The sequence below is a fragment of the Xylocopa sonorina genome, chromosome 7 (genome assembly GCF_050948175.1).
Source record: "Xylocopa sonorina isolate GNS202 chromosome 7, iyXylSono1_principal, whole genome shotgun sequence".
Lineage (NCBI taxonomy): Eukaryota > Metazoa > Arthropoda > Insecta > Hymenoptera > Apidae > Xylocopa > Xylocopa sonorina.
The window spans coordinates 6,123,217-6,137,439 of NC_135199.1; the positions used below are offsets into that span (position 1 = coordinate 6,123,217).

The window sequence follows — 14,223 nt, forward strand, 5'->3', positions numbered from 1 at the left end:
GTATAGTCCTATACGTTGCTAGGACTACCAGGTGGTCGACTACCTGCAACAAATACTAGCTAAAGCAAGAAATATGTACCTACATATGTATATGTATATTATACCCGGACAGGTATACCATTGAAGAAAGTGTAAATCCATAGAAGTGGCGTACGATTCGCATTTTACGTTTCTTTAGTCCTTTTTACTAGTTCATTAACCGACATGTTAGAGTAATCAAAATCCAAAAATAGTGATTTGAATTGCATAAAAATACAAGGCAACTAATCGCTTAGAAATTTACTATACATTTACATTAGAATAAGTAGATGCAAATATATCGCTGTTCACGATTTTATTTTCAGTAAAGTTGAATTACAATTAATTGAACCAATAAATATGAACCTCGTACGAATGTTCATAATGATACATACCAAATACATATGCTAGAATTGTTGCTTTCGTTCAAGATGCTTTACACAGAAGTGCTTATCGAAAAATCTGCGGAAAAGAAGACTGTTATTTTGGGAATATTTCTCTTCTTGATGCTTGGTTTTTCACGAGGATTAAATTGCAGCGGAGACCCCTGCATGTATGGAATTTGCTTAGAAAACGCGAACAGGTATACAAACGAATCATCAAGAAAATTATAGAAGTAAAAAGCGATAAATTATAAATGTTTAAAATTAATATCTTTAATCATTCATACTGTGTATATAATACAGCACCTATTCTTGTTACTGTATTGACGGTTACACTGGAATCAATTGCGAAATCAATTGGGATGATTGTTGGTCTAATCCTTGTCAAAACGGAGGAACATGCAACGATGCTGTCGCAGCTTATAATTGCACCTGTGTCGATGGTTTTGTAGGTAATTCATGATTCCTTCGTTTGCTTTTCATCGCATGTGAGAAAACGACGCGTTAACGTATTAGCACAGAGGGTGGTTAACTGACGTTCGTGCTCCCGTTTTATTATACGGTTTCAAGAGTAAAATTACGTTCTTTCATATGATTACTTAAATGACCAAATATTTTTATTCCTTTTTATTAAATTATTTATATCTTTTTAGGTATAAATTGCGAACAAAGGTATAGCGAGTGTTCGAATCAACCCTGTTTGAATAATGGGATTTGCCTTGATTACGACGGTATTACTTGTCAATGTCCTGATGGATACTCAGGTAAGAAAACGATAAAATATATTTTCTGACTTACTCTATCATATTTCTCATTTTGTTATTCATTTCAGGTGATTATTGTGAAATTGATGTTTCGGTTTGTAACGATACGATATGCAAGAATGGAGGGGAATGCGTTGAAGGTCCTGGATTCTCTTTCTTCTGTCGTTGCCCTCAAGGTGTGCGTGACGTAATAATTAATATTTTTATTCAATTAACAGCATTTTAAAGATTAATTGTTTTTGTTACGAAGGGTGGACAGGTCCATTGTGCGATGAAGATGTCGATGAATGCGTCGTATCGCCATGCAAGAATGGTGGCCTTTGCATTAACATTCCTGCTTCATACACTTGTGCTTGTTTATTTGGTAAGTTGCGTTTATTCTCCTTAATCTGCTCCCTTTAATAACTCAGAAATTACATAATTCATTCAAATTAATTTTATTCCATCCTTAAGATAAACACAAATTATTATGAATATAATAATACGTTAATATCGAACATTATTCATAAGGGTATACAGGTAAAGATTGTGACAAAACTATTGTCCCTTGCGAGGAGAATCCTTGTAAAAACAATGCAATATGTTTATTCGAGGACGAACGGCCCATTTGTTATTGCGTACCAGATTATCATGGTTTACTGTGTGAGCTAAAATACGATGATTGCCAATCCAAGTTTGCGAACTGTGAGAACGGAGGTACTTGCATCGACGGTATCAACAGTTTCACTTGTGCCTGTCCAACATTTTACAGTGGACCATTTTGCAATGTCCAAGATCTATCGTCAACGGCTTTCTCGACTTTTGAAGAAACACTTGAAAACGATATTGATCAAAGGACCACTACCTTTACTTTATTCACATCAAAACTGCCAACACTGCCAGAAACCGATACTACATCGGCGACAACTGCTTCTATTACAGTAGAATCTTCCACTTCCTTGGAAAGCACCAGTCGTTCCTACACACCGTGGTACCCTTTTACCGTGAGAACATCCTCTACTGTAAATAAGAACGATATCAACTTCGTTAGCAGTAGTAGTAGTACTAGTACTAACAATATCAGTAGTGGTAGCAGTACAGAAACTATACCATTTATTAGCGATATTTCGTCGATGTATTCTGTTGCGAGTAAAGAGGTATCTCAAACTGAAGCAATTACGTTTGGACCCGGGACATTTCCTAATGCTTCAAGCGAAGCCTCCTCGGTAACTTCAATCATAAAAGTTGAAGCAGAACATTCGACACAAAAATCAGTTCACAATGATACGACTGTGACTGAAACTGTTTATCAAGAAGATATCGGTAGGACATTTGTATCCATCGCTGATAGATCTACCTCTGAAGCAAGGACCACGATGGGATATATCTCGAGTACAGGGTAATAATGATATTTAGTTTATGAATTATTCTATTGACATAGTAACGTAATGAACGTAACGTTCTAATAATTCTTATTGTTATTTAGGTACTATGAACAAAGTGTAGATATAACTACACCTGTTGAACAAATGGTAAAAGAACCTACGACAGCTGGAAGTAAACAAAGCAGTACTTCATTCTCTACTACCACATCATCCTCAAGTTTTATAGAATTTTGGCAAAGTAAATCTTATGAATCAACCGTACCAATAATAGAAACTCCAAGAACTACACCTCAGCTATTTACAAATGAGTGGATATCAACACAGTTTTCAAAATCTTCCGCTACAGAAATAGAAAGTTCCACGCCCGCCTTTGTCAACAATATCTCATCACCTGTAATAACTAGCAGCTCTATGAGACCAATATTTGATGAAAATATTACTGTTAGCGAACATGAACAATATTCGACGAAAGATGAATCGCAAATTACTACAGAAAGTCCCATCACTCTCGAATGTCATGGAATTTTATGTTCAAATTCCACAGTACCAACCACACACAACGATACTGAAGCAAGTATTGATTACATTTTGTTGTTTTTATCTATTCTCATCTTTTGTTTTCCTTATCAAGTTATATTTTTTATCGCTGCATCAAAAAAAAAATATTATATTTCCTTGTCATTTTCAGTGTGATTGTTCGCATCGTGAAAATTGTAAAACGGGTTCGGGCATAATGCGGGCAGCGTTTAATGGAAAATCTTATGCGAGGCAACATGTCGATGTAGAGGTTTCAAATAACAATAATGCAACGTTAAGAATTTTCTTGAGGCTTAGAACGCACTTCAAAGATGGTATTATATTACATGTTTATTTCGACGATGAGAAATACGCGTTAGTGTATTTAGAATATGGTTCTTTAAAATTTCAATTTTCTTGCGGGCTTGAAACTATGCTACTTGGCGAGATTGATTCGCCTATCGATAATGGTTACGAAGCAGATGTTGATACAAGGTAAAATAAATTAATTAAAATAATATACGCACATTTATAGATTAAATTCATTATCCCCAGTTGTTTCGTTCGCATAGATTTCAATATTTAATGAGAAATGAAACCAACAAGTGTTCAGCACGTTTATTAGTAAATGGAACGATAGCAGTTAGTGGAGAACAAATTTTACCATTACGTGGAAATCTTCCACAACATGCCAATCTACATTTAGGTGGTATTCCAATGGTATTTTCCCATTATTTTGCCCACGTCTCTATGGGATTTACTGGTTGCATGGATTCATTGAAGGTTTATTCTTTCCTTTAATATGTACATCCCGTATTGTTGCAAAGTAGTAGAAAAATTATTACACATTAATTATTTTTCCCTGATATAGGTAAATGACAAACCGCGTCATTTTATTCATGACTCTACAGAAACTTTTCAAATCGAGGACTGTATATCATTTTTATGCTTATCAAATCCGTGTCAGAATTTCGGTGCGTGCGAAGAAATGAACGGTATAGTGCGTTGCAGATGTATAGCAGGGTAAGATAATTTGTGACTTATAAATAGTTAAAGATAGCGATTCTAATGGCATATTGGAGAAAAGAGAGTATTATTTAATTGAATAGATATACAGGCCCATTTTGTGAGCGTTCGATGTGTGATGAAAATCCTTGCGCCTTGGGCGCAACTTGTATCAATTCACCAGGCGCGGGATTCATTTGTGTTTGTCCACTCGGAACTCACGGACTTTTATGCGAGGAAGGTAATAGGTACCCTTTCATATGCACTAAAAAGATACATAATTACTTTATTTCATAAATTTTTAGATACCATCATAACTCGACCGTCATTTTCGGTACTTGTACCTGGATTCTCTTCCTATATTGCTTACGGCGTTTCGAATTCCATAAAAGACACCATGGAATTAAAATTGAAACTCATACCACGTACTCACGAACAAATATCTTTAATAGCTTATTTGGGACAAAGTGGGTCACGTCGAGATCTATCAGATCATCTTTCTATAACATACGTTCGTGGTTATATTATGTTAACATGGGACTTGGGTGCAGGTAATGTATTTTGGTATTTTAAATGTTTAAGGTTTTATACGGCTCTTTTGAATCGAATAGAAATATTTTCTAGGTGTTCGTAGAATATTTACAAGTATTCCTTTAAGTGCTGCAACGATAACAGCAGCGACCAGCAAGAGTTACCTTGCATACACGATTCAAGTTGGTAGAAAAGGTCGAGATGCATGGCTTGCAGTGGATGGCATAGGCAATGTAACTGGGCGAGTAGTTGGATCCATGACACGGCTCGATGTATCACCAATATTATATATCGGTTCGTTTTAATTCAATATTTCATTTAAAATTCATGTATTATATAAACTAATTTCTACAAAAGATCATTTCCAAAGCTTATCAACTAATTGTTATTTGTGTTATTGTATATGCTTTTATTTATCATTGTTTAGGCGGACATAAGTCAAGAAACTTTGAATTATTACCCCATGATTTACCTCTTCATACTGGATTTTCTGGTTGTATATTTGACATTGAATTACGCACAGAAAGCGCAATTTATCCCATAACTCGTTCCAGTCCTGCAACAGGTCGTGGTGTTGGCGAATGTCACCGAAATGAATGTATTCGTCATTTGTGCAAAAATGGTGCAGTTTGTTTAAATCATGAAGCTACATATAGGTGGGCTGCATAATATTTGCATGTAATACTTAGTGTCTATTTGGCTTTTAAATTATCAATTAATTATTTCAGCTGTATTTGTACAAAAGAATGGATGGGATCTGATTGTTCCATACCGGTAGAAACATTATCCTCTCTTAATTCATCTTCTTGCAATACCTCAAATTAGTAAACATATCATTACTGTTTCATTTGAGTTTTGTACAAAATCCATTCAACTAATTTTTATACATTAGACAACATTTTTATTAGTATTTTTTGGCTGGCACGACACAGAATATGAGTTCAAGTGCACAAACAATATGGCTGCAGCTAAACGAGCTTGTAAATCATACATATTTTTATCATGGAACCATTCCACAGATCCCCAGTGAGAAACCTATAATAAAAAGTAAGGTACTGTTAACATGACAAGTTTATAATTGTTCCTGAATTTTTTAACATGAAGGTTACAATATATACTTGGTAATTTTCCTCTAAACATGACTGTCTCACAGCTTCTTTTATACTAATTACTCTTTCTGCTGCAGCTAGGGTGAGAATTACAGATTTAATTGCATCCACTCCATACATGAAACCTGTAAACAAATCAGTATTATAATGTTCATTATGCTTGTATATATGCATAATAAAGTTGTATACCAAAAACTGCGCTGTGGTTATAAGACATTAAGTGTCTTGTTAGTACTACTTTTGTTTCTGAGGATACAGTGGGAGCTTCTATACTTTGGGTTTTTACTATGTCCACACCATACTTATCACAAAACCATTGTACTAATGGGTCCCAATTTTTAATTTGTAACTTATATAATTCTTCATTTTCCTAAAATTGTTTATTATTAAATTAATGATTCTTATATTGCATATATAACATTACATATGACATACCTACATTTGAATGAAATAATACTGTATCCATTTCCAGACAATTGACAATATAATTTACCATATCTTGTTTTGTATGATTATGAGGATTGTCTAATACAGTATTGCACAGAGCTGTCTGTAAAATTTCATGTATAAACATATATCATCGAACTGCGTTCATTAAATTCTATGTTTGTATTATTTTAAAGAGACATTTACCAAATGCATATTGCTTTTGTCAATAACTTCTTTTTGCATATCCCATTCTGTTGCTACAGCTAAAGCTAAAGGTTTGCTATTCACTTGAAATACCTTTCCTTGTGGTGTTTTCAGCTTCCTTTGATCAAGCGTGATTTCATACTTTCCATTGCTGAATAATATATTTGTTTTTCGATAAAATCTTTTAACAGTGGCTGAAAATTAATGGACGTTTCAATTTTTAGAAAATGATAAAACATATTAATATTAAAATTTAGGTTAGAAAGCATAGAAAAATTTGCAACTTAATAGTGTCATATATTACCCATATTTCTTACTACAGTGAAGGTTGTAATGAATTTTTTGAATTTAAAATAATGCATTTTCAGTAAATATCAAAACACTTTCTGTCATAAATATTATTTACCACTGCTTAACACATTTGACAAATAATTCGTAAATACATTTATGTACATATATAGCGTTTTCTAAACATCGTTTATAATATCGTTAGTTATCGATACTTTACAATCGAACTCATTGTCTTTGAATGGTGTGCATTTTTTTCTGAATTAAATATTACCTTCATTACTGACAATCTTATAAATCTTATAACTACTTCTATCTCCTTGTTCAAATATTAACAGTATATACTGCAAGTAATCATAACGCGACTGTCTATATATTTATATACTTTTAAGTATATGATTTATATATAGATATGTATATGTACATAGGTATATGGTGAAGCAAGTTATTTTACACAGAATTAGTATATTTAAAAAGGTGTACTTTTAAGGATGTTCATATAAATAAAACTTAATTAAATATAAGTTGTTTTCTACTACTAAAGGAAAAAACACTGGAATCTTGCGAGGGTGTATCCTCTGTGTGTCAAAAGGTGTAGTTAATATGGTCGAATAAGAGACATAGAAGCTAAGAAAAATATACATAAATTTTAGAAATAAAAGATTATACAAGTTTCATGATCATTCACAAATTTGTACAAATATAAAAAAACGTATGAGAAAGCAATTAAAGTTAAGTAAACATGAAAAATTTAAAAATAGCTTTGATCATTTTGGACGTATGGTTAGTCCATGCTTTTAATTTAGAGCCAAGATTACCTGTTATTAAAAGAGGATTAAGTGGCTCTTATTTTGGCTATTCGGTAGCCGAACACCAAGAAACTTACGACGATACTACAGAAAAACCGAAAAGTTGGTATGTACGAAATAACATTTTTTTATGGTTAAAACTAACAAAAATATTAAATCTGTATATACATATCAGTACATACATGTATATATGTATATTGTATTATACAATGTATCACATACTTATATATTAGACCTATTCAAATCTATTTTCACCTAATCTGTTTGTTGCCAGTATTAGATGTGTTATCAATATAGAAATAAGGTGTACATAAACAGTGGGAAACTAAATTGAGAGGCCGATGCTGTGTAAACTTTTGATTTTTGTATAATGATATATATAAAAAGTATTTTAATTTATTTATTTCAATTAGGAATTTTTATCAGAAATAAAATATATTATATTTTACAGGATGTTAATTGGTGCTCCTTTGGACCAAAATAGGCAACCAAAAACTAATAGATCTGGTGCTTTATGGCAATGCCCTTTAACAACATACAAGACAGATTGTACTCAAGTGATCACAGATGGACTATCAAGTACGTTTTAAATAAAAAAAGAATTCAAGTACAATGATAAACAATATTGTCCATTGATAAAAAAATTTAATTCTACGTAATATCAAAATTTCACTTCCTAGTAGGACGTATAAACATGTTGCATTTATTATACTAATATTGCATTAATAAAAGTAAAAGTAGCAGGTCTATGGTTTTAATAGAACTAAGTATATAAAACGTTTTACATATGTACTTCATATAAATTGAAATTAAATTTTATTAAACAGCATATTATTATTCTGAACTAATATGTACTCAAGAATTATTATCACTGAAAGTATATGCTTTCTTTTTCCTAAATTATTATGTTATAATACCGATCATACTATATTTACATATGATGTTATCAGTGTGCATGTTATTTTTGATGTTAGTATTTTATAAGTCATTAAGTTACCGTGCTTTATTTTATGTTCTACATATAATAAGATTATTTTTTTGTTAAATTATGTGTTGGTTAACGAGCAGCAGAAGGGAGTCTGTATGACACAAGTAAGTTGTTGAATGGTGTTTTTTGAATGAGCAGTTCCTTATTTTTTTTATTATAATTTTGCGATATTTTATTATAATTTTGCATATATGTATATTTGTTACAGTCATTTTTATATCAGCATGGTATTTTTAAATGATGATATAAGAATTACTTTTGACATTATTGGTATTTTATTTGAAATATGTTATATCTTCTAATAAATGCACTATTAACAATGATTTGCAATTGTACTTTTACTAACTGTACAATATTTTCACATACATATGCATATTTGAAAGACAATTTGTGCATAAAATAAAAATCATACTCTTCATTTAACTTGTAGATAATACATTTACTTGCTATTGCTTTTTAACCATTTTTCTTATGCATATCCCTTCTTTTACAGCATGATATTTAATATATAATATTTATATTATTTAATTTTTAATTTATTTTCTTTTTATTTTGATATATGTATTATAAGTTATTTTTATCATTTCCACAGTTATAAAAATTATTATACAAATCACAGCAGGGAAAGTTGCTGGGTGGTTTGAAAAAACAAGAAATAAAAAGATTTCATAGTTCAATATCTTTAAATAGAGATATCTATATTTAAAAGTGAATAACACGTGTATATACAATTGTTTGTTATCAATTATTTAAGAAAATATTTTTCATATTTTAGGTTTAGAAACGGATGATCTAGTACCACCAGGTAATAATGAAATTAAAGAAAACCAATGGTTAGGAGTAACAGTACGTAGTCAAGGAAGTGGTGGTAAAGTAATGGTATGCATTTAATCAAATTTTATTTATATTTATCTTGAATATCTACTCACTATTATCCTGAATATCTTTTAGTATAATATATTTGCAGGTTTGTGCTCATAGACATATTGTAAAAACACAAGATTCTCAGTGGGGTCAAGGACAATGTTACATACTGTCACAAGATCTAAAATATCAGGATTTAAAAAAACCTTGCTCTGGAAAACCAACAAACAAGTGATTTAAAACATTTTAATATTAAATATATTTGGCGCAAATAAAAATATTGCATTATTAATAAATTAATTATTTTTTTTAATTATAGCTATAATTAAATTAGTTTGTGAAAATTATTGTTTTAGAGCACATGAACAGTTTGGATATTGTCAAGCAGGAACTAGCGGTGTACTTACTCCAGAAGATCGTGTAGTTATTGGCACACCTGGTCCGCACAATTGGAGAGGCACTTTATATGTTTTTACCGTTTCGGATAATTTTTTATCTAGAGATAACACAGTTTATAATGCTCCAATGCAAGATTCTTCTCCTGTCAATAAATACAGTTACCTAGGTATGTATATATAAAGTAATTATATGTATGCTAAGACATTAATGTTTTATGGGGTTAATGAAATTAGAAAAATTCATTTTTTAGGAATGTCTGTTGCTGTGGGTAATTTCTTTGGTAGTGGACTAGCTTATGCAGCTGGAGCTCCACGTTCAAATGGCACAGGTCAAGTTATTTTACTTACAAGGCGTGATTTTAAACCAGATATGGATGTTGCTTTAATCTTAGATGGTGAACAATTTGCTTCGAGTTTTGGATACGAAATTACTTCCGCGGATGTTAATGGGGACAAGTATATATATATATATATATTTCTTCTGTTATCATTTTTTAACATTTAAGTAAACATACATTTACTTCATTTTTATAATTGTATTTTCATTTTTCTTATTTCAGCATAACTGATCTTATTGTGGCTGCTCCTTTTTATTTTAATAAAGCAGAGGGTGGTGCGGTATATGTGTATACAACATTACAAAAAGTTAATAAAGAAAAAATTAAACCTGTTAAACTTGTTGGATGTGAAGAATCAAGGTTTGTTTGTTTAAATGGTAGTATATATAAATGAAAATGCGATAAAGATATATATTTCAATTGTAGATTTGGATTTGCTTTGACAAACTTAGGAGATTTAAACAAAGATGGATATCAAGACATTGCTATTGGAGCACCATATGAAAAGAAAGGAACAGTATATATATATCTTGGTTCAAAGAATGGAATAATTACGATACCCTCACAGGTATCGTTTTGTTATACTACATTAGATATATAAATGTTTCATACTCCTATAATTTATATTTATTATTTTCAAATTTAAATTCAGGTGATTCACTCAGAAGATATGCCAGAGCCATTACAGACATTTGGTTATTCGTTGAGCGGTGGAATTGATATGGACCAAAATGGATATTCCGATTTATTAGTAGGAGCTTACGAAGATGATGCTGTAGCACTTCTTCGATCAAAAAAAATAATTGATATCACCACTTATATTCTTTATTTAAAGAAAGATGGTACTTATCAAAAGAAAATAGAACCTATAGATCCTAACAAAGTTGGATGCTCAGAAGACCCTGATTCGAATCATACTTGGCAAGTATAATTAGATAACATATTAAAATGAAATAATTTTCATTAATATTGTATTTATAAGAAGTGTGAATTTGTTTTAGTTTTTCGTTCGAAGCTTGTTGCAGAACTGAATCTTTAGTGAAAGAAGAAGATATGCAAAATTTAAAATTGAATTATTATGTTGAAGCTGAAACTTACACTGGAGTTAAGAAATTTTCTAGAGTTTGGTTTGGAGCTGGGAACTCGCGTTTACATTACATAAATCGCACTGTTCATTTAAATACAACAAAACTGGAGCACTGCCAAAAAGAAATAGTTTATTTGAAAGTAATATTTCACATATCTCGGAGATAGTATTTTTAACAAATTCCACATTAATTTTTATAATAAATAAACAACGAATCCAAATATATTAACATCCAATATCCTTTTTTAGGAAAATACACGTGATATTCAATCACCTATCAAATTTCGTTTGAACTACTCATTAGTGCAAGAAGAACCAATTATGCCTGCTGAAGGAGAGCCTTTACCTGATATAAAAAATTATCCTATATTAAATCAACAAGAAGCTGCTCGTGTATTTGAGGCAACGTTCCAAAAAGATTGTGGGAACAATGATATTTGTGAAAGTGACCTACAAGTAAAGGCTCGATTAAATTTATCAGGTATATATTTGAGTAAATACAAATAATATTCGTTATATATTTACAAACTAAAGGAATTTAAGAAAATTAATTGTACGTTTAATCAATAGCTTCTTCTGTAAAGTCAAATTATTATGAGCTTCTTCTGGGTGAAAGAGAAGAACTTGTAGTAGATGTAAACGTATCCAATGTTGGAGAATCTGCATATGAAGCTCAATTATTCATTGTTCATTCCCAAAGTTTAAATTATATTGCTAGTAAAAGCAATGATTCTGTAATCTGTAACTTACATAATGCTACTATAGTAAGCTGTTCTATTGGCAATCCTTTTAAAAAAGACAAGTTAGTAAATATACAAGTAAGATTTGACCCCAAAGAATTAGAAGATAGCAAGTCGCAATTAGAATTTGTAGTATTTGCAAATTCAACTTCAAAGGAAATAAAGGAAAAGGAGCCAATCAAGTTACGGGCGATAGTATTGAAACGAGCAGAATTGTCAATTAAAGGGTAATATTCATTTTCAGCATATAATAAGGTTTATAAAATAAAAACAAAAACTAATATCATCAATTATATTTAAATTGTAAAAATTATAGGAGTGCAAAAATTGAATGGGCGTTCTATGGTGGACCAGTTGTAGGTGAATCGGCTATAAAGCATTTACATGAGGTAGGACCTAAAGTTTCTCACGTATATGAAATATTTAATGAAGGTCCGTGGAGAGCAAGCAGTTTAGAAGTTCGTATTTCATGGCCTTACGAAGTTGCAAATGACAAAGCTCATGGCAAATGGCTTTTATATTTAGAAGAACTGCCGACTGTACAAGGTAGTAGTTTATTTTGTATTAACATAACATTTTTCTATTTTACATGTAATATCGATTAATATATGTAAGTAAATACTCTTTTATTCAATAATTTTGTAACTTTAGGTGATGGTGTATGCATATTACCATCAGGACAAATACCTAATCCATTAATGTTACAAGATAGTATTAACTATGATGACATTAATGTATTCAATTCAGTAGTATCTACTCGTACAACACTGCCACATAATCATACTAGTTACATTAGAACGAGACGAGATACAGAAAAAGTTGTTACCGCGCAAACTATCATAGATAAAGATGGTCGCAAGCATCAAGTGGTCTCAATGGTAGTTATACATCTGATACTTAAAATAAATTATTATAATGACAGTACATAGGAAATACTTATGATTGAGAATCCTATTTATATTCGTAGAATTGTAAAGCAGGAACAGCAAAGTGCTTTGATATTAAGTGCTCTATATATAATTTGCAAAGGAAACAAGAGACAATCATAACTATTAAAGCAAGGTAGTATTCATTATTTCAGAAAGGCATTATGTACTTTTATAAGATAAACACTCAATTATTAAATTATTGTTTTCACATGTTTAGATTGTGGAATTCTACCCTTGTGGAAGATTATCCAAAAGTGGACGAAGTAAAAATAAGTTCTAATGCCAAAATACTTATACCACCGAATGTTATAATACAACAAGAAAATGTAGAAGATGATAATGCGGTTGTAAGTATTATACTCCAGTAATATTAATTGAGTACTGTTTCTTTTGGGACTTTATGATCATATTTCAACATACAGGCTGAGATAATTGTATATCCGGATCTTCTTAATCACCAAGAAGTTGAACCGGTTCCGATATGGATTATTATAGTTGCTATTGTAACAGGTTTGTTGCTACTTATTTTACTTACCTTGGTCCTTCGAAAACTTGGATTTTTCAAGAGACGAAGACCAGACCCTACTTTATCTGGTAATCTTGAAAAACACAGAGATGATAATCCAGAAAGTGAAGCGTTATTCAAGCACTAAATAATTTTAAAGAAGACCTTGTGAGTTTTTTTATATGAACTGTTTCATATCTACTTAAATATAATGTACTTACAATGAAGAAATCAGCTAAAATCAATTTCATAAAAAGTAAGTAAAAGGCAAGAAATTAGGCAACAAAAGCAAAGCATTTTCGATGTCCATATTGTGATATATTCATTTATTTATACACGACATTTTTTAGAAAAAAACAAATTTTTAATCTTTTATATATATTACCCTGTATTGTTATATAAAAATATTGTATACTGTAAACATTCTATTTTATAATTCAGCACATTTACAAATATTTTTAAATTATAGGCCTTTAACAGAGTGTTCTAAAATTCTTCAAAATGTTGAAATATTGTTAAGAAATTAAAAATAGTAAAACTTACTTTTTGATAATAAAATTATTTTGTATATTTAATATAGGAACATATAAATTAAAAGTGTATAAGGGAAGTTATAAAATTTAACGCTATATGTAACTTAATTTTTAATTCAATAATATTTTGTAGTTCATACACATTGTATGAATTAATTATTAACTTCAAAGCATTTATTTAACATTAATCACTTTTATAAGTTATATAAAAAACTGAACTTTTAATATGTTTTAGAATAAGACTGAGTGTATAGAATGGACATCTTATTTCAGAAAATTTATATACAGAAAGCTTCTTATAAAAAGTCAACAATATTTAAATAAAAGTATTTATTATTACCCTTGTGAAAGTTATTTAAAGAAACACTTAATTACTAAAGCCAGGTAGAAAAATTAAAAAATTTTATCGTGAATAAAACTA

General features: G+C 30.4%; 3 protein-coding genes across 3 annotated transcripts; 2 read left to right on the forward strand and 1 right to left on the reverse strand.

Annotated features, from left to right (window-relative positions):
* Positions 1–449: 449 nt before the first annotated feature.
* Eys (eyes shut) lies at positions 450–5,816 on the forward strand. The gene is made up of 15 exons (XM_076898592.1): positions 450–601; positions 705–853; positions 1,055–1,165; positions 1,234–1,341; positions 1,416–1,529; positions 1,676–2,543; positions 2,631–3,099; positions 3,218–3,540; positions 3,618–3,828; positions 3,917–4,068; positions 4,155–4,291; positions 4,356–4,601; positions 4,675–4,875; positions 5,009–5,237; positions 5,310–5,816. Exons 1-15 carry the CDS (start codon positions 450–452, stop codon positions 5,404–5,406), a joined length of 3,567 nt encoding a protein of 1,188 aa, XP_076754707.1. The 3' UTR covers positions 5,407–5,816.
* On the reverse strand, positions 5,457–6,770 carry L(2)k14505 (ATP synthase mitochondrial F1 complex assembly factor 2 homolog l(2)k14505). Its single transcript, XM_076898591.1, has 6 exons — positions 6,628–6,770; positions 6,324–6,517; positions 6,130–6,240; positions 5,880–6,060; positions 5,700–5,815; positions 5,457–5,616 (listed from the first exon to the last, which is right to left on the reverse strand). Exons 1-6 carry the CDS (start codon positions 6,683–6,685, stop codon positions 5,470–5,472), a joined length of 807 nt encoding a protein of 268 aa, XP_076754706.1. The 5' UTR covers positions 6,686–6,770; the 3' UTR covers positions 5,457–5,469.
* Positions 6,771–7,203: 433 nt separating this feature from the next.
* Mew (multiple edematous wings) lies at positions 7,204–13,846 on the forward strand. The gene is made up of 18 exons (XM_076898593.1): positions 7,204–7,526; positions 7,872–7,999; positions 8,489–8,512; positions 9,184–9,287; positions 9,376–9,503; positions 9,629–9,837; positions 9,922–10,126; positions 10,231–10,368; positions 10,435–10,576; positions 10,661–10,929; positions 11,010–11,235; positions 11,345–11,576; positions 11,666–12,062; positions 12,152–12,381; positions 12,487–12,713; positions 12,803–12,897; positions 12,982–13,111; positions 13,187–13,846. The coding sequence occupies exons 1-18, from the start codon at positions 7,354–7,356 to the stop codon at positions 13,415–13,417; spliced, it is 3,288 nt and encodes a 1,095-aa protein (XP_076754708.1). The 5' UTR covers positions 7,204–7,353; the 3' UTR covers positions 13,418–13,846.
* The last annotated feature ends 377 nt before the right edge of the window (positions 13,847–14,223 follow it).